Source organism: Ascidia mentula, chromosome 8, assembly GCF_947561715.1.
Source record: "Ascidia mentula chromosome 8, kaAscMent1.1, whole genome shotgun sequence".
Classification (NCBI taxonomy): domain Eukaryota; kingdom Metazoa; phylum Chordata; class Ascidiacea; order Phlebobranchia; family Ascidiidae; genus Ascidia; species Ascidia mentula.
The window spans coordinates 11,777,795-11,798,179 of record NC_138573.1 but is presented as its reverse complement, the minus strand read 5'-3'; the positions used below and the strand labels follow the sequence as shown (position 1 = coordinate 11,798,179).

The 20,385-nt window shown below is 35.9% G+C and overlaps 5 protein-coding genes across 6 annotated transcripts; 3 read left to right on the top strand and 2 right to left on the bottom strand.

Moving 5' to 3' along the window:
• Positions 1 to 80: 80 nt before the first annotated feature.
• On the bottom strand, positions 81 to 4,504 carry LOC145912682 (putative ATP-dependent RNA helicase DDX27). The gene is made up of 17 exons (XM_083000241.1): positions 4,363 to 4,504; positions 3,893 to 4,036; positions 3,701 to 3,757; positions 3,506 to 3,620; positions 3,298 to 3,446; positions 3,084 to 3,219; positions 2,850 to 3,023; positions 2,553 to 2,703; positions 2,339 to 2,438; positions 2,137 to 2,278; positions 1,977 to 2,077; positions 1,776 to 1,910; positions 1,191 to 1,368; positions 870 to 1,064; positions 691 to 779; positions 244 to 455; positions 81 to 180 (listed from the first exon to the last, which is right to left on the bottom strand). The coding sequence occupies exons 1-17, from the start codon at positions 4,438 to 4,440 to the stop codon at positions 156 to 158; spliced, it is 2,181 nt and encodes a 726-aa protein (XP_082856367.1). The 5' UTR covers positions 4,441 to 4,504; the 3' UTR covers positions 81 to 155.
• A 530-nt stretch (positions 4,505 to 5,034) lies between these two features.
• Positions 5,035 to 5,986, top strand: LOC145912705 (protein myomaker-like). Its single transcript, XM_083000264.1, has 4 exons — positions 5,035 to 5,169; positions 5,274 to 5,419; positions 5,519 to 5,639; positions 5,695 to 5,986. Exons 1-4 carry the CDS (start codon positions 5,035 to 5,037, stop codon positions 5,974 to 5,976), a joined length of 684 nt encoding a protein of 227 aa, XP_082856390.1. The 3' UTR covers positions 5,977 to 5,986.
• Positions 5,987 to 6,130: 144 nt separating this feature from the next.
• Positions 6,131 to 8,691, bottom strand: LOC145911957 (uncharacterized). The gene is made up of 5 exons (XM_082999387.1): positions 8,553 to 8,691; positions 7,423 to 7,569; positions 6,853 to 7,054; positions 6,661 to 6,778; positions 6,131 to 6,508 (listed from the first exon to the last, which is right to left on the bottom strand). Exons 1-5 carry the CDS (start codon positions 8,689 to 8,691, stop codon positions 6,131 to 6,133), a joined length of 984 nt encoding a protein of 327 aa, XP_082855513.1.
• A 1,572-nt stretch (positions 8,692 to 10,263) lies between these two features.
• LOC145912709 (DNA-directed RNA polymerase II subunit RPB11-a) lies at positions 10,264 to 11,045 on the top strand. Its single transcript, XM_083000269.1, has 3 exons — positions 10,264 to 10,396; positions 10,484 to 10,573; positions 10,644 to 11,045. The coding sequence occupies exons 1-3, from the start codon at positions 10,344 to 10,346 to the stop codon at positions 10,852 to 10,854; spliced, it is 354 nt and encodes a 117-aa protein (XP_082856395.1). The 5' UTR covers positions 10,264 to 10,343; the 3' UTR covers positions 10,855 to 11,045.
• Positions 11,046 to 12,604: 1,559 nt separating this feature from the next.
• Positions 12,605 to 20,266, top strand: LOC145912677 (synergin gamma-like). 2 transcript variants are annotated; one of them, XM_083000234.1, is made up of 13 exons: positions 12,605 to 13,026; positions 13,096 to 13,294; positions 13,424 to 13,533; positions 13,646 to 13,823; positions 14,022 to 14,198; positions 14,458 to 14,561; positions 14,691 to 14,876; positions 15,253 to 16,836; positions 17,465 to 17,597; positions 17,688 to 17,813; positions 18,562 to 18,762; positions 18,963 to 19,111; positions 19,594 to 20,266. In XM_083000234.1, the coding sequence occupies exons 1-13, from the start codon at positions 12,928 to 12,930 to the stop codon at positions 19,765 to 19,767; spliced, it is 3,420 nt and encodes a 1,139-aa protein (XP_082856360.1). In that variant the 5' UTR covers positions 12,605 to 12,927; the 3' UTR covers positions 19,768 to 20,266. The 2 variants fall into 2 exon arrangements, with proteins under 2 accessions (XP_082856360.1, XP_082856359.1); XM_083000233.1 differs by having other exon boundaries at positions 12,606 to 13,026; positions 14,019 to 14,198.
• The last annotated feature ends 119 nt before the right edge of the window (positions 20,267 to 20,385 follow it).

Below are 20,385 nucleotides of genomic sequence, written 5' to 3'. Positions count from 1 at the left end.
CATTCTTCCTTTCTGGCGAAAACTATACAATAGGACATCGCCTACCTTTCCACTTGTGTTTAGTGCACTCAATTATCGCAGTGACAGAAACTCGCGCGTTTCCTTTTTAATTGGCGAAAACGACAAAATGCGTCAAAACAAATAACATTTGCCCCTCATTGCCTCTTCCGTCGCTGCTTTCTACAAAAACACAAACGTTATTTTGTTACTACTAATTCTTTACCATGCAATGAAATGCCCTACATGTTCCTGTGTTTTGCGTTTTTCTTTTTGTTTGTATTCGTTAGTTCAACATCAAAGGAACTTTTCTTTTTGGGACGTGATTGAGAAACTCTTTTCGCTTTCGCCACAGGTTCGGCGCATGCACGAGTTCGCTTTTCCTTGCGATTCCGTTTAACTTGGCGTTTTTGAAACTCTTTCGTCTTTCTTAGTTCAGCCTCAACCCTCGCGTCAGCCTGCAAAGAACGAAAGAATAACACGATTTCCGACATGGCATATCGTCACATTCGGTCATGGACATAAGCTACCGAAGCATAGATTACACACGCGGAAAACAGCAGCCTGATGTGAAAAACAAATCCAGGCTTCAATTTTTGAAAAATGACTTGTTTTGTCGTGGGGAGTAAATTACGAATGGCAATAGGATTTCAATTTTTAAATTGATCTGCAAAATAGAAGCAATAAACAAACCGACTGCGGAGGACCAGGTGCCCCTTTCTTTGCATTTGACTTCTTGAATTTCTTTGGCACCTTCGAATGAGATCCCAGCATTCTTTCAGCTAAAACAAAAGCAAGATGTTTTAATCAAAATCTTTGATTCTACGATGGAAAAAAGATCCCGAAATGATCAGAAAATGACAGTAACGTACCGCGCGATAATTCCCTTTGTATTTTGCTTTGAAACCAGTTTCTTTTCTCAGGGGCTTCACCCTTTATAATTTTTTCTGCTTTTTTTACTTGGTTTTCTTGTGCAAGGATATTTTTTTCGTTGGCTTCCATCTTCATAACTTCACCCACTTCATCTTCAAGTTCCTTTAATTTCTCGGCAAACTTTGTGACAATACCTATATCGGAAGACGAACGATTAATTCCGGCGTGCGGCAATATTGACCGTAAATATAGTCCCATCAAGCCTTTCTTAAAAACTCGCGATGTGCAACATACATTCGGCATATTTTACACGGTCAAACCTGCAGGCACTATCCGACTTTTAACAGGATTTTTAGAGAACTTAATGATTTCCTTGAGAAGTTTCCGCTCGCTTTCACCAACTAGAGACACTGACCGACCACTTTTGCCAGCTCGCGCAGTTCGACCGACTCTGTGCACGTAATGCTGTTGTGTGTTCGGCATCGTCAGGTTAATTACCTGCACAAAAGTCAGACTAATTAGCAGAATCTTGATAACAAATGCAAGAGCTATGAAATTGCGAGGTAACAGTACGGAGGATTTATCATTTTATTTCAATAGTTAGGAGAATAAAAAGACTGACCAATATTGTTATTAACATTGTCATGTTTGGAAAACGTTTCGGCAAAAACTTATACTATCATCAGTTTGAATGACGCGGTTGGTGTAGCTCCATCATTATAAGGATCTGACCTGACTATTTCAATAGATTTGAAACTAAAAGGAAGTGGACCATTTTATCCTTCAAACCCCCTTTAATACAAACTTCTTATGTGTGTATTCGCATCGTTTTCCCGAACTACACCTGACAAAATCACGCTTTTGTCTAATTTAACCAAACTAGTTCGTATGCACAAATGACCAACCGTTTTAACGTTTTCGATATCCAGACCGCGAGCGGCCAAATCAGTACACACGAGTATGTCGATGTCTTCATTCTTGAATCTCCTTAATCCCTCCAGTCGTTGCGCTTGTGAGAGATCACCGTGTAGTTCACCGGCCTTCCATTCGAAATCATTATTTCAACAATTTCTTACTATTGAAAAACGTCTGAGCATTCAACTCACCTTCAACCCGAGTAAACCAAGAACAATGTGCATTCGGTGAGCTTGCTTTTTGGTTTGTGTAAAAACCAACACGTTACTTATGAAGGATCTGCTGCATAGAGCTGCACAACATATAAGTGTTTACCAGGATATTATGCAACTGTCGGTATTTTTGTACAACCTGCTACTATAGCTTCCCTGTCCCCTTCCCGATTTGGTCTTATTCGAACGAATTCTTGTTTAAGGAATGGTGCAACATCTGTATTACTGTTCACAAATATCTTTACCGGGTTTTTCAAAGATACCGCTGCAAGTTCTTGCACCTAAAACAAATCGAATGATGTAACAAACCCTAAAATTAACACAGGATATAAAATCAATACCTGATCTGACATAGTTGCTGAAAACAACATTGTTTGTCTTTGATGGGAACAAAGTTTGATGATTTCATTCATTTGCTCCTCAAAAAACTCATCAAGCATTCTGTCAAAATAGTGGCAAACATGTTATTATTTAGAAAAGCACCATAGGTTTGCTGAATCTTATGTAGGAATAAAGCTTCAGTTTGTTTAAGTAACAATGAGGTTTTGCACTCACCTGTCAGCTTCATCGAGAATCAGAATTTCTACAAGCCTCAAATCAAATGAGGGCGTATTGTGTAAATGATCAATTAATCGACCAGGTGTGGCAATGACTATGTCAGGACCTTTTCTCAAAGCAGCTTCTTGTGTTTTTATATCTAGACCACCTGAAAGCAACATAAATATGAAAATATTGGTCAAGACTAAATGAAACACACATTTAGCATTAACATTAGGCGTTAATCTGGAATAGAAGTTTATTTTTTTTACAAAAGCACACAAATCCAATTATTCTGAAACCCATAACCAGCACCTGCAGCTAAGCATATCCTTATTGAGCTGTGTTGTGCCAGTTGCTGTGTAACAGAAAAAACCTGAACAGCAAGTTCTCTGGTTGGTACAAGACACAAAACCCGTGTGAAAGCAGAGGATTGAGGTCGATACAAAAGCCGTTCCAAAACTGGCAGCATAAAAGCTGCAGTTTTTCCTTTAAAAGCATAACTTTATTTAAGAAACATGTTTATGAAACAATAAAAACAAAACATACCTGTCCCTGTTGCTGCACAGGCAGCAATGTCTCTACCAAGCAGTCCAACAGGTATGGCTGCTTGCTGAATAGGGGTTGGCGTCTCATAATTCATTTCACTTATGGATTTTAATAAAGGCCGTGAGAGATTCATATCCTGATTAATTAAGCATAAATTGTCCAATACTAAACACACACAACTGCCATTTCATGTTAATTACTGCATAAAACATACCTGGAAACCCAAAGTAGGATCCCATGACATACTTTTATCTTCTCCACTACTGTCTTGTATTTCAGCAAGAGGAATAGCAATTGTTTCATCTTCGTCTTCTTCTTCAGTTGTGTTTTTCTTCCTTTTGCGTTTCATAACATTTATTTTGTCTGAAATAAATAGAAACATAAACAAAATGTACTGTAGTATTAAACATGTGAATGTGTACCTGACTTTACTTTCCCAACATTTTCAGAGTCTGAATCATCGTCATCGTCACATATTTCTTCATCAACTATTTCATCCGATGAATTTTTGTCATCTGGATTGTCTTGCAGTATTGGCTATTAGGTGAAATTGTAATATTTATGTGAATTATGTATGAGAAGAAAAAGTTTAGTGTAATTCAGTGAAAATTACAAACCTTCCTTTGTTTTCTTCTTACTTGGTCTATCTTCTGGTCAAGGGTTGTGTGAATTTTCTGGTTGCAAAAAAATTTCAATCAAGGATTAATTTTTGGTATTGTAGTATATTGCTATAAATGCATGTTTTTGTTAAAAAATAAATTACCAAGCAAAGTTATAAATATGCCAACAGTAAGTTGTTTCATACGTACCTTTTGCTTTAAAGCATTATGTAGTGCAGATTCTAATGTCCATTTGGTTTCATAAAATCCATCATCCTCAAAGTGAAAGTCAGGATTAAACCCTTTCCTTTCTAACTTTTTTTGAGTCCTTTGTTTTTTGCTGATGACTGTCATCTTGACAAACAAATTTTATTTTAAAAATGCACCAGGGTCTTCTTGAATAAAATATATGCCCTTCACTGCGACACCTTTTGCAAGACAGAGACTAAAAAACTTCCCAGACTAATTTTAAAATATAAAGTAAAATTTGTCAAATGCAGTAATACATTTTGCCAGGATATGTTTACCTAAAACAACTTAGCATTGATAATTTCACGATAGCTTGTATTGTAAACAGGATCTGTTTTTATTAGTCCCAAAATACTCAAAAAATGTGGCAGGCAATTAGCATCAGTAGGCTATGTCCATTATATTCCCTTTTTGAGCATATTTTGACAAACCTCTTCATCTGTGTCGCTTCCTTCTGATTGAAGGTTAACATCTCCATCATCTTCAATTGTAAGAATTAAGTCGGACATACTCGGCAACCGGCAAAACCTGGTCGTCGATACCGCTTTTCAATCGTATTAGAAACTAGAAATGTACAAAACTGTGACGTCACGAAACCACGTGTTTATTTGGTTATGTTTACAAAATTAATCCGGGTCTTTGTAAGGTGCACTACTCAACACGCACTTTTCAAATGAAATGGCAGTACTTGTATGAGTGCAATTTGTTTCTGACGCTGAAGGTTCAACAAAGTTAAAAGATTTTCTGGCAAAAATAATTTATTTTGACGACGTTTCGGTGGTTATGCAATCGACCTTTTTCAGGACAAAGGGCGTAGAAATAACATCAGTTAATAATGGACAATATTTTAGCGATAAAAAGTGCTTTACATCCAGCTTTTAAAACGCAAACAGTTGTACACCGAGTGTAATTCCTGGTTAATATATAAAGGCAAACTTATATCTTAAATTTATGGATACAGTTTTTGTGAGCAGTTGTTATGGGACTTTCATAACCGCCGCATGTGAAGCTCCGCAGAGACTATGGTTGCTTCAGTTCATATTTGGTTCCAGTGAACTTGCTTTTTGTTTGTCCGGTTTTTGACTAGAAAGACGCTTCAAAAGATGGGGTTGGTATTGGCAAAACATATTTTCGTATCCGCTAGCGGACTTGCGTTTCTGCTTCCTGCAGGATTTGCAACTAAGAAAAAATTGCCATCGGTGGCTTTTGTGTTTGCCTTTTCTGCTTTCCATATAGTGGTAAGCTGGTTGTTCTTTAACATGTGTCAGTTAACATAATAGTGATAACGTAAATGTAGCCTATACCAATGAAAAGTGACTAATTAGCACGATGATTTGTGTAGATGTATCATGTTTGTCAAATCCCACTTTTATCATTTATTTTTTGCGGCTTTGGAAACAAACAGTTGGAATACTTTTCTTGTTACGGAACTGTATTTTCCATATTTTCCACTTTAATATCTCTCACAAATTACTCCACGGAGAAAAAGTAAGTTTTACTTGTTTATTGTTTTAAACATTGTACAAGTATAATGTCCTCGGTTAAGTATCCTCCTATACTTAAGCATTATTTTATGTATTTCAACAGATGGGCAATATGTACATCAGGTGGTCTAATGGCAGCCGTGCGAATATATCACAACGTTAACGGATACGGAAGCTGGTCTGGTCCTTTATGTGTTGCATGTTTATTGTTGTCTGTGTCATGGGTATGTTGCTGTCACTTTCTCAAAAAACACGTAATAATGATTTAATTGTGCGCAGGGTAAAGAAATGTGGAAAACAAAAGGTCTATATCCCGACAAGCAAAAATGGATTAAGTTTCTTTTGCCAGGTTTTGCTGTGATTGTATTGGCCTTGATTTTAAGATTCGTCATTGAAAGCCATTGGAATTACTTCCTTGTTCATCCAGTATACCACATTCTTCTATCCGTTTCCCTGACTCTTTTGCTGCACGTAGTAAAACCGGGAGGTTCGGGAAAAAGTATTTCGGCGCAAGACTTCGAATGTGGAGACATTGGATGTTTATCTTGCATTTGTTGTTAGACCATTTGTAGAATTGCAATCCATTACAAATTTTCGAGCTTATTCTTAACGAAACTACTGGAAAGAAGCATAACACTGAGAACAATAAAAGCGATAATCGCAGGAAATGTGTAACTTTGTGGATACGGTTTTCATATCTCGTGAGATTTAGTCATTATAGGATGGTAGTGACACAGTCCCTCTTGGTAACACCTGCCTCGATGCGCTTGGGAATTGTCTGTTCGATGTAGAGAGGGTGGCTGTAGTTCCTCCAAACTACTACAGGAACGCGGATAATAAGGGCAACCACCGCTATTCCGAGCAGGGACAATGCGGCGATGGTAACAGGTGACCATAGATAGAAGTGGCGAACCAAAACCCCGCATGCCACCCAAATCACAACAGGATAAACCATAAAAGTGTAGCGAAGCCATCTGTCGAAGACGGTTAATTCCAAAATAAACCAAATTAGTACGATGACGCCGAATGTTCCGAGCACAGCGGTGCTTGTTAGATGCATGGGAAGATTTCCTTGATACACTAGCAGGACATTCTAAACAAAAATATAAGATATATTTAATATTCAGACGATTTTTTAGGGGGCGGAAGTTTATTGGTTGTACTTGCGGTTTTTTATGCAAAACATAACATTCAAAATATGCCTATGTATATAAAGTTACACCAAAACCCTGAGAATTGCCTTACCGCATTAATAGCAAACAAAAATATATTCCATGTTGCTAGTGCTGCCACTCCATTCTGTAGTAAAGTGCGCGCAACCCAAAGATCCCAAGGGTGCTTGTACTGTAACAATGCTCCACATCTAAACATCGACAATTTGACATTAGTTTAAAGGTCATTGTTGAAAGTATCAGCAGGTGTTTTGTTATATCGTGCCTGTAAGTTTGCTTGTGGGAAATGATGAGGCAAGATATGCAGGAAGAAATGACAAAACCTTGCAAAAATAATGCGGCAACAAACGCCTCGCGATCCCAAAGTAACAGCCAACCAACATGTGTTATTGAACACATCCACCAGACAGCATGCAGACGGACAGGAAAAATGTTGCCACACCGGTTGTCGCCTTCCTCAGAACTTTCTGTGTTGAACAAAACGTTTTGGATCGGGTTAATTGAGTTTGCGTCACGAAACACTATCTTTGTGTAAACGCGTTAAATGCTGAGTATCCTTGTTAAAGCTTTTCGCCTTTATAATGAACATTTGATATGGAATACGGGAATTTTTTTATCCTATGATGCATTTTAACATGATGTATGGCTGGATCTGTCGCCAGGTTAATCAAATATTACAAGCTTTTCCATGCTTGTAAAATAATTTGAACGTTAAAATGTAAATGCACCACGTAAACATTAGCTCAATTTAAGGAATGCGTAAAACACCTGTTTTCTAAATTCTTTTGCAAAGTTTTTAGATGAGATTCAACAAGTAATTTAACAGAAATATTACCTGGCCTGCAAATGGTTGCCACGCAGTACACTACCCACAACATGTTCCACGTGTAAAGAAACTCCCAAATTGCGAATGACCATTTGTCCGGTGTTATGTCGGTTATCCAGTGTTCGTAGATTGCGTGGCTTTTGTTTTGGAATATAGCTGAGCATACATAAAAATAAATAAGCATTATACAAAATCTTTTCCCAATATATCACAAAATAAAAAAAATCAATCTAAATTAGTTTAAGAAGCTTGAAAAATCCTTAGGTGTATCATAGCAGTATGTGTTTATAAACTATAGCCATAAGTTACTGTTTCATTGTTTCATATAATTTGCCTGTTTGAGCAAATCCACACAAAAAAACACAAATAGAAAACAATATTTTTCCCAAGCTATAGCATATCCACGAAACGTATTTTTTTGTTATTTCAATACTTTTTTTGTCATAAAAATCTCCGCTGCTTATAGTCTTATTTTTAATCATCAATAATCAATAAACGTAAGCCTGTCTCTATACAGCAAACCAGCATTTTATTACTAATCGGCTCATGCATGCGTATCTGGTCTGTCTTTCATTGATTTTTAGTGCGCCGTGTTCAGAGCATTGCAAGAACATTAACATCCAAACTGTACAAAACATATTCTTACTATATCCTTCTTTATAGGTTCGACCATTCAAATATAAACTTGGACTACGCAACAATAATTTAAGCAAGGCTTCCACAAAAATATAAATTATTGTAACTGGCGTCAACAAACTGTTAGACTCGAGGGCCAGAAGGGCCACGTAAGTAAAATGGACTAAACGTGTTTACATTTCAGTTTATGAACTAATCTATTTACATTTATTTACGTTTAAGTACTGCAACCTGGGAGCAAACAAACGTGCAATAAAATTACATTAAACTAAAGTATGAACAACTTTTCTTAAATTCCTGGCGAGTCAGAAAAAAAGACACAAGGTTTTAGATTGCCACGGCACGCAAATTGTCCGCTTAAAACCTTTGCATAAAAAAACAATTGTTAACGCTTCGACGGATAGTATTCAAATAATTCCCATTAGAATCCTTTTATGGAAATAAATTCTCTGTCTGGAGTGCAAATGTTTTCATTTAATCATTAAGCCAAAGGGTTTACTTACCAAAACGTAGATTATTGAAGCACTGGCCATTGGCGTCAACTAAAACACCGAACACTGCTGCAGCTAACCAAAGAAATCCAGAAATAATAGCAGCCACACTTCCGCAGTAGTCCACCTTTGTATGCGCGTGACTTTCCATTTTGTTGTTCTGTAAACACTTCTATCCACCGAAATTATATTGCAACTAGACTTTAATATTTTCCCCAACAATTCAAATACTCATAGCGCGTGTGTCTGCTACGAAAATTGTGTGCAGTCTGAGAAAACGATCGTTGTTGGAAGGTTTTATTGCGCTGACCGTATGGCCCCATTGAGCGATGATGAAATTTTCTGTTCCGTTTTTAAAGATTAGCGGTTGCTTAAGGTGTCAATCAACGAAATCGGTTTTAGGTCAGCGAAGCGGAAATAAGCTCGCGTGTTGTGGGCAGGCAAGATTAATCCGCATTTCAGAACTTGTTAAAACCAACCTTTTAAACTGTGTATTGGGTAGTTCAGAAGAGACCTTAATGGAAAAAATAGTTTATTATCGTTAACGACAACTAACGGTACTAGGTTCGCAGCTGTGCATATTGTCAAACGGTTAAACCGCCACTCAATAAATGGTTATGTCTCAGCTGATTTGAGAATGTACACATCACCAATAAACTGCAATATACGGTTAACTAAGAAAAATACTTGGCTACACGTTCGTGATGCTTCACAGCCTCCTAAGTGCTTTTAGCGACATTGAAATTTAACCTTTCGTTGTTGTGTAAAAAATTGGACGTGAAAACTGAACATACGTTTGATGTTGGAAACATTTACGCAGTTCTTCAAGAGCAGATAGGAGACTTCATCTCACTGTATTTGGAGGCATGGGTGGAAATTCCGGAGGGGACGCAGAGGACTAGTCCCTCCCACAAACATTTTATTTGGTGAAGAAATAATATGATTTGTCCCCCACAAAATCCAGAATTTTGAAAGGGTTTTATAAGTATGCACTTGACGGTCAGAGTCGACATCTCAGTGGTTTGACCTCTCAGCCGTCTATTATTTTGACACAGATAGCCGAAAAATGTCATTATTTGCGTACTTACATTTTGCGGAAGATGTGTTATTTCAAACTGTTAGGTCATGTTTCAACTGATATAACGAAAGTTTGGTCAAAATTATGTTTTGCAAGCAGCGGGCAAAAAATGCGTATGTTGCGTGTTTAGTTTAATGTCTTAACCTTTTTCTCGGCACAATTATTGGACTTCAGACGTATGTGGCGAATAATTCGATGATGTCTGTCTGTTTGTTGACAATAAGACAAGACAATTTTTTTCTTTACTTCGTGATTGCCCGCCCCCTCCCCCCTTCCAAATAATTTACACAGATTTCCGCCTGAAGGAGCACCTAAATAGGACTTTCATCCCAAATAGCTGATGTAATTTTAGCTAATAAGATTATCTAGCTCTGTGCTGCATAAAAAACACATTATTTATATATAACTCCCTGATTATTCTCGAGAAACACCAAATTTAAACCTGTTTGTAAATCACACTTCCTAGAACATCAAACGAACAGCAGGTCCTTTCTCAAAAAATCACAATACATTAGATATTTTGATTTTGCACGAAATTAGATTAAAAAACACATTGCATTTTTAAAAATACTCCTAACAGTGGGCGACATGCGACAATAAGTACGCAGCACGCGACCAACGAATGCGACGTGCTTCAGTTTCACGCGCAAAGACTGGATTGTTGGTGTTTACTAAGGTTGATTGAATTTAAGCGCGTATGTATTTTGGGTATAAATTTATCTACAATGAATGCACCTCCAACTTTTGAATCCTTTCTTCTATTTGAGGGTGAGAAAAAGTAAGTAAGAAATGTACAACATCTAGCTATCAACTATTAGTTGATACGTTAACTTTCCTTATAACCTGGGAGAACGTATTGTTGCAGAATATCTATCACGAAAGACACCAAAGTTCCAAATGCTGCACACTTCACTGTAAACAAGGAAGACCATACATTGGGAAACCTGCTTCGCTCGTATGATAATATTTTGATGTTGGCTTTATCCTTTATGTATCATCTGGTGTACAGTTATGTTTTTCCACAGGCAGCTACTGAAAGATCCAAAAGTTATTTTTGCTGGGTACAAAATACCACATCCCCTTGAGCACAAGTTTATACTTAGGGTCCAAACAACTGAAGACTACAGTCCACAAGAGGCTTTCACCAATGCAATAACAGATCTTATCAGTGAAATATCTTTGTTAGAAGAACGGTTCAAAGTTGCTGTACGCGAAAAGCAACAAGGCATAGAATGAATGTTGTTTGAAGATGCAGAATTTGTTTCACAAACATGTCACAAGAGCGACATTCACTTTTGCAAGCAAATGGAGGTGTATTGGCCAGGGAATGGCTCCTGAAACATATATGTTTCTTTTTGTAAAGTTTTAGATTTGTTTCTATTTCGTGTTATTGTTCTTTATGCTTACAATAAATTTGGCGACCCTGATTGGTATATATTATGTGTTACAATATGAACGCACGACATGACCCTGCAGCGAAACTTTAGGAGTCAAATAGACGGAGTGTTTTGTTCTGCAAACTTCGGTCCCTGCCACCCCAACTTCCATCTCTGTTCATTCTTCATAACAACTAACCAACAGATTTACAGCGGCCAGAAAAAAAAGATAAATAAAAAACATTTTCTCCAAAGCTGAATATTGTAGCCACCGCATAAACCTTGCGCCATTGTTGCACAAGTACCGTAGTTTTGGATCCAATTCAAGGCCCCCGTGTGTCACACGATTGCATCAGACTGGCGACCAAAAATATTACTCACAAAATTTGGTTTTAGTTATGTATGATATATTCTATTATTTAAGGTCATTATTTTTATTGCCAGCAGGAATTTAATAAATACGATTGTATTTACTTGGATCTGAGACAGAAAACTAAATATCACGTATTTGACAGAGCACAAAAATATACCACAAGTTTTAGGTACAAAACCTATTTTTTCATAAGTTTCTGTAAATTTTTTTTTCATATTTAAAGAATGCTATTAATAATGTGTAGAAAAATAACTGGCAAATTCTAAAACAGTCTGAATATTTCTTCTGATTAGTTGCATGCACTTTCAAGCAAACTGCAAAACTAAGTGTGGCCCGACCAAATTTCACGGGACACGGGAACAGGAGTTTTTGTTTATTCTAAAACTAAGTAAGTAAACTTGCCTGACATTCTAGGGGAAAATTGTAATATAAAATATCTGAATCTAAATTTCTGTTGACAGGAAAACTAACCTTTTACTGCCCCGGAGTGAATGGAGCCGGAGTTTGTTAATTTTGTGGCCGAAGCTTTGTAGCTAAGTAGAGTTGGAGTTAAAAAAAAATTGGGATTATCCGGATAAATTTAACCTCAGTAATTGAAATAGACTTAAAATCTCTGAGTTGCCAAGAGCAGAAATAAGAGTACGTAAATTCTTTTTACTCCGAACACCTGATGGTGTTTAGCCATCAATAACTTTTCGTTTTTGATGCTTGGTACTTTCTTCGAGAATTTTTCGTTTGCCTAAACATAAAATATTTTTTGAAAAGGATTCACTGCTGCGCTACATGCGTTTTAATACAGACTCCTATCTGATCCAATGCATTTTCAGCCAATCTTTACCTGCAGCATTGTGACGTCAGATCCATTGATGACGCGAAGTTGCAACAGAGGTTGACCGTGAATCTCGTGTTCATATTTTACAGTTTCATTAGATTTGAGTAGTTTTATAACCATACAGGTATTGGAACAGGATTCAAACTGTAGTTATCCAGCGCACGAATCTCTTGGGCTACGTTTTGCACCAACCGATTGCCGGACTAATAAATTACGATTTGTGTTCATCATAGGTGGCAGTAGTTCCTGTATATTTATTCAGTGGACTGATGGTTGTTTGAGTCGGAATGGTTTTTCGCCATATAGATGTTGTTTCAGAGTAAAGATAACACCATTGTTATCCTTTATTTGTCAAACAACACTTATATTTACACCAAGTGTACTTACTATGTGAAACGGTAATTATCAGCAAATGAAATTGTTGCAACATCTATATATGGCGAAAAACCAAAAAAATGTTTTTGGCATCAACTCTTTAACTGTCATTTAAAAGTACAAAATTATTCTTTCAAACAACTGTTTACTGTGTATATATCATACGAGCAACATTAGTCAATTTGCTTTTATGTTTAGGCTATTTTAACATGGTACTGTAAACCTTTGGTTTTCCCGTGGTAATACTGTGTGAAGGTTGGGCCATGCCCCAAAAATATGCCGAATGACTGACACGTTGGTGCTTCTGGCAGTAGGTTTTTGTGTTGTGCGATATTACAGTGTTACACTATAAAATGTTTCCACACAATTCACCCAATGAAAGGTTTCAACCCCCAAACCCAAATGCCAATGGGTTTTCTCAAATACCCAACACTGGTTTTGGTTTTCAGCAGGTAAGTGAATATTGCCATTTTAAACTATGCTGTGCCCCAGACTTTTGTAATTGTGGTAAAAATTTGCAGATGCCAATGTATGGAAATTTCCAAGTGCAAGGAATGGCCAACTTTGCTGGCCAGCAAATGGGAATGCCAGTCAATTATCAACAAAACTACATGGCAAGCCATCAAATTAATGTAAAGCCGGTGGTGCACCAAACGAATCCATCGCTTGATAAACATGAACGTTATAAACAAGAACAACAGAGAAAATTCAAAAACTTTGGTAAGATTTAAAATTTAACCAAAATTTAAGTGGTCTTTAACATTTAAAACAATTTTCCATTGCTTGGTGAACGTGTAAAGCATAAATAACTTATTCAACTAGAACATTTGCCCATATTTCATGTTTAAGGGAAATCATTCAAGAGTACCAGCATTGATTCCATGCTGGATGATATAGTAAAAGTTAACACATCTACAAAGAAATCCCCAACTGTTGTTGTGCCTGCTGTAAAGGTGGAGGTAAGTAAAAAATTCTTAAAACTATTTACCCAGAACAGTAAAAAAATAAGGGTTTTGAAATATTGTAACATATAATTAACGGTTGAATCAACATACATTTTGTTATATTCAGGATGATTTTGGTGATTTTTTGCAAGCTCAAACTAGTGGAAATAATTATGTGAGCCAAAATATTGCCGAACGTTCTGTTGATCAATCAGTCATTACTGCTTCTCAACCACATGGTTATGAACAACCTGTAACATTACCAGAAATGACAAAAAATGTCCATCAATTATCTGATGTTCCAGGTTAACAGATATGTTTATGAAGACATAATTTTTCAACCTCTGAATAAAAAAAACATTACTGTAACCAAACCATAACAAATTTTTATTACTGTGGTTTAAAAGTGTATATTTGTATTAATTTGAGAAATTATAATCTGGTTTGTGTTATTTTTTTTGTTGGTTGTGTAGTGTTATCACATATTAGCAATCTTATAGCAGTTAATTTGGAAGACAAAATGATGGAATCCCTGGATTTAAATGCCCCCCAGCAAGCTACAAGAAAGTTTAAACCATCATTAGTTGATATTTCATCTAGAGTTGAAGGAAAAACCTTTCAATCAAGTTCCAAATCTGCAAACTGGTCTTCATTAAATGTGGATGAATCTGAGTTTCATGGTAATTAATCACATATCATTTGACTCCATTGGATAATATGCAATGTATATATATGTAATGGCTAGGGTCTTTATTTTTTGGCTTGTCGAAATATGTCAAAATTAGGTCAAAAAAGATTAGCAATGACCCTTTTAACGCCAATAGCAAATATTTTCTATTCAACACAGAAAAACTTTAGTTGCAATTTGCATTTTGCAATTTCTTATGTTGGTGGTAGAATGTAAAGTGAACTAAAAAAGTTAATAACTTTTTTTTTTAGTTGAACAAACTGAACCGGTGTCACATAAGACGCATGATCTACAGACTCAACAATATCCACATTGGATTTTAGATCCTTCGTCAGTTCCTCTTCTATATAGACAGGTATACTAGAAAAAAATTGGCATAAAACCAAATGACCTGATTAAAGGCAAAAAAAATTAACCCATCGATGACTCATTAGTATATATGTAAACAATTTAAATATTTCTCCATTAAAGACTTTATAATTAGGTATGGGAAGCATGCGTTGCAGCTGATGGGATGGTGGACACAACCAAGGTTTACCCAATTCTGCTAAAGTCACAACTTTCCAATGAAACTTTGGGTCAGCTGTGGTCTATTGCAAACACTGCTATACCTGGACAGATGAATCAGCAAGAACTTTATGTTTGTCTTGCCCTCATTGCTGAAACACAGGTTGGTTTGGACTAATGTATTCACAAAATGTTTGTGTAGAAGCAATACATTTATAAAAAAAGGACAATGGTGAGAAGTGTAGTTTGTACAGACTTTGTATCACATTTAATTGTGACGCAGAATATATGACTAATCCGTATCAAACTTGTATTGTATATGTTACACTCTTTTCCTACTCATCTTTGTCATACATATTTAACACTCTATCCATATTGGTTAGCTTATAAATAATGTGTTGTATGTAGTATTAGTTGTGCAGTAAATACTTTGGTGGTAATGGCATGAACTTACAATTCTGCACAGCTTAAATAAATGTAAAACATTTTTCCTGATTTAATTTCGTGCTATGTATTCAATTTCAATTCTTGTTGTTTAGAACATGGAACAAACAGCAAGTTTGGATAAACTCTTACATTTGCCATGTGCCCCACTTCCTAACCTAAGCGGTGGTGATAATATCAATTCACCAAAGCCGGAACATCAACCAGACCAACCTTGTCAACAAACTAATTATGCTGTGTCAAACCAAACAAATGATTTGGATGATTTTGACGATTTTCAGTCATTTCAATCATCTGGTTTACCTCAACAGACTGTTTTAACTTCTAATGTTGATTTGAACAGTGTAAGAAACATTGAAACCCAATCTGTGAACAGTTCTAGCAGCAGCTCTGTTTTAAATGTGAATCCTGTGTCCATGCAAGCAGCAGCTAAAAGCCATAAGGATGTACCTATGCAAAATTTTATTGCAGACACACCACTGTCCACAGGTAGTAGTAATGTTCAACCAGATTCTTTAGTGCCACAAGATGGACAAATGGCAGATTATAAAGCTTCAGTCTTTGCAGCAGCTGGCATTACCCAAAATTTATCACACATTCCTCTCGGAAAACATGAATCTGTGGGCATTGACTCAAACGATAAGTTTTCTATGTTTACTTCTTTAAAACCTCAATTTGGGATGGTAAGTAGCTCCAACAAATTGGAGACCCTATCCCCCATTACTTCCTCACAGCAGCCTCTTGACAAATATTCTGCATTTGAATCATTCAACCCTGAGGTACAACCTTCTGCATCTCAAACCTCTGACATATCCGATACATACAAGCATGCTGAAACCCTTATCCCAACCAGTTCACAGTCTGGTGATAAATATTCAGCGTTTGCATCGTTTCAATCAGACACTTCTTCAAATGACTTCACGATTTTGAGTAAACCACCGGAAAAAACATCACCTGACCCTGTAGAAGTCCAAATGTTATCTGCTGTAGCACACACAACAGACAGATACTCTGTTTTTGATGTGATTAAAACTGACTGTGCTGATGCTGAAATTTCTTTTCCACCAAACATAGACCCCCCATCTTACAATTCCATCTTCCAAGATAAGAAAGTAAAGCAGCAAAAAGAGGAACCAGAAATGGAGTTTGGTGAATTTTCCTCTGGGCCAACACCTGACACTCATCATTTGAACAACTCGCATTTAAGTGATAAATTGAATGAAACAGCAAGCACCTGGAACTCGGAAGACCTTTTTATTGGAAGTGCTGGTATTAAACACGATGATCCATTGTCAAGAAAATCTACAGTGGCAGGAAAATCTAAAGACCAAACTGCTGCAACCAAAGTTGATGTGGGCATTTCAGGATTTAAGATGCCGTCCATTAAAGTAGATGCAGATGTTTTGAATTCAAGTAACCCAAATGAAACCAACCGAACACAGTCACCATATAAAATGGATATCCTTTCAATTAAGTCAGACACCAACTCTGTAAAAAGTCTTGAATTTACATCTCTTTCACAAACTATACTGCAACAGTCCATTGGAACTGTCAGTGACAATGACAACAAAGAAAGTGGTGGGGGTTTCGAAAGTGGAAAAAAGGTTCATAACAGTAATGATTATGGATTTGACATTGATGATGATTATGGTGAATTTTGTGAACAACCTCCGGAAGTGGTAAGTCCATAAAACTTTTTTTTGGTATATGTCTCAAATTTTTTCCCCTGCACACAAATTGTGTTTTTGCTTGGTTTTTAAATATGAAATTGCCTCTCGTACTTTTATGGTTAACAAATATATTTTGTTTAGCCAGTTGATAACGTGGGGTGATCTATTACAGTTATCTGGGTTGCATGCTGCCTTATTATTGAATTTATGTGATACTAAACTGGATATAGATATGAACGTCACAAAACGAAAATAATTTAAATGTCAGCTTATCTGACAAAAACTTTGAAAAAGTGTTTTTCTTATTGATCACTGATTATTGATTTTATTGTTTTTACATCATAGTGTGTTTTTGTAATAGCTAAGGATAAATTGTCAATGCCTGTTAATGTCATGTTGTTCAGCAGTAAATCTATATACCTGTTGTCACAAACAAACAAAATCATCAAAAAACATCCCTCATTAATGTCACATGAAACAATAATTTAACTCAATTATTTGTGTTTGTTATTCAGTAATGATCACCTGTCTGCTTTTATTTATTGTGTTGCTCTTTTCAAAAAATAATTTCAAGGTTATTTGTTATCACCAAAATCATTGTTTTTTACAAGTGTTTATTCTTTTTAATATTTTTTAGCCTGACACTTATGACGAAGAGTTCAATACGTTTGAAGAGGGAACTTCACATTTGACAACATTTGATGCATTTGAATATCAGGAGAATAAAAATATTAATGAAGATCTCAGCTTGCCTGTAATTCCAATCCAAGGTGTGTGAATACCTTTGATTTGGTTGCTACATTAACAGTTTATTACTTACAAATAACATTTACATACTAATGAAAGTTAAATTATTCCAGATGAAAGTCCTGAAATTCTCAACAAAGACACTAATATTTCTAACGATGTGAATAGAGTAACATCAACTATTTTCCAGCCAGATGAAAACTTAGAACATGATGCTGAAATGGAAAGAAGAATTATTGGTATGGTATTTGCTAAATTGGGGTTTACGTAAATCAGTGGTTCCCAATCCTATGTAACCCTTTTTTTACTGAACTCCTTTTGTAACCTCATTAAGTCTGAAGACCCCCATCTTTACCTGAGTAATTTTCATGGGATGAAATTTTAATACTTTAATGTCAGATAGGAATAAAACACATTTTTCGTTGTCTGTTTTTTCAGTATTGTTAATGATTGGACAGAACAAATAAACAGAATATATTATGTTAATACAATGTTGTTTGCTTTTCTCTTTACACTATCTGACACATTTGTGAAAAAAAATGTGTGTAATTGCTTGCATGGCTTTTGTGTAAAGCTGATACAAAGACAAAGTTAAAACATCATTGCTCTCCTTTTTAATTTTCTAATTGTGAATATAAAACTATTCTTGGTTCTACAAGTAGTAATATAATGCCAGTGACACTGCTGGTATTCCCACGTTGGGTGTTCAGGTTAAATAAAATATTTGAAGTGAACTGAAAAAGTGCTTCATGCTCAAGTGCCTTTGTTTGCCAAGTCAACAATACAGCTTCACGCAGACACTGACATTAGGCATACCATTTCACAAGAGCTGAGCTTAAGTTGTGCTTGTATGTAGTATCATTCGTATGGACAGAAAATATTATTTTGAAGGTATTGATGGTTATAATATACAGTGTTATGCTCTTAGTAACATTACATTTTCAGTTATGTATTGATTCTATCAAAAAATATCCTGTTTTTTTTCAGAAACTCTCAGCAGCAAAGATTCCAATTCCAACAGAAATGAGCAACTGAGTAAGCCGAACACTTATACCGACCAGTGGGAAAGATGTTTAAGTGCTTGTTACAATGTCATCGCTAGCACCAACGAAATTGTCAGTGCAATCCAATCTCCCAGCGTTTGTGCAGAAGTAGTAAGTTCTTCAAAAGGGAGCAAATTTATTGCAGGTATATATGGTTTTGAGTGGGTAGTAAGTGCAATATGAAGATTAATGTAACAAAACCATAAGCATCTCACACCAACACAATTGTTTTAATGGATCACTATTGTTTTTCTTTACAATTATTTTGGTTGCAGGATTGCACACATTTCATACTGAGTTGACTTGCTATCTAGTAAGTTAAAAAATTCATTGATTGTTTTGTAGATTTAAGCGAGGTGTACTCTGTCGCTTGTAAGATTTGTGAAAGTGCAAGGCATTGGAACCTGGAGAAGGAAGCTTCAAAGCATCTACACAAGCAAATACAATTAGCATGGAATAACTTACTTTCATTTTACCCAAGTGTACCAACTCATGTAGGTAGTTCACATTCTGCAAGATGAAGTGTTGTACACACAGTATGAATAAATATAACCATGGTACAAACAAACAAAAGAATTATATATTAGTCATTTTTAAGTCACAGTATTTTAGTGATATTTTTAACATTTTTTCACTTTTTGGATGAAGGTTTGACAAGGTCTTATTTTTAGAAACAGGGTTGCAAGCATTATCATTAAATACTGTTTTAATATGGCATATAATAATGCTATTTTGACTTCTTCTGTTATTGAGTATCATCATCAGTTCTAACTGCTTTTTGTGTCACACTTATTTGCATCCGGTTTTGTAACAAATTACTTTTTCCGATAAGTTTATTCGCTGTAATATTTGTTACATTGTTGTTTACCACTTGAAACAAACATACAAATACAGTCTGAAGGTGAAATGCATGTGTGCTATAAGAAAATGATTTTTTGTTGTTTTTACCTCCTGACCTGCATTTTTTCGTTTGCAGGAATTGGAGGATCATGGGAGCAGTAAAAACAACCCATGTGGTGTTTGTCTTTTGGCAATAAAACATGATTGTATCAGCTATGGTGGAGGCCAATATCATTCCACTTGTGCTAACTTTTGGATCAACTGTGTTGCTTCCACTTTACCATCTTTACATATTCCATCCACTGCATGAAATATACGCATGGGACATCTCTGAAGTTGGAGTCACAGTGCACAACTGTGAGGTGCTAGTGTTGTGTCCATTTGTAGCATTTTAACCAGTCTTCCAAGACAAGAGCTGCTGTTACTTCTGGTATATGTACCACAAGTGCTAAATAAAATCTTCCCAAATGGTGTTTTTCAACTGTTTAGTCTTTTCTATTGTGGATATAGCAATTCTTCTTGTGAAAAAGTTAAAAACATGTTAACTGATAAAAATATGAGGTATTGTGATAAAATGCACAGTTGGCATGTGCATAATTTGTTGTGGTGTTCTAATGGAAAAATTTGTGTTTATTAAACTTAATATTTTCCTGGTTCTTTTATCACATTGTAATTAACCTCTCGTATTTCTTACCAGTTTGTATCACAACAATCTGCTTTGCTACTGTTTGTGCAATAAAAAACTTGTTCTATTATTTTCCTGTAACCGAATAAATGCATTTATGAATAAATCCCTATTCACAACATTAAAGTACAGAATTTGTTCTTTTCGGAATTTAAGCATTTTGAGTGCTTAGATATCGTTGCAAGACCCATGGATCGCTATTCTGCTGCAAGCGCGTCATAAAAGTAGCAACGGCTATTGGCA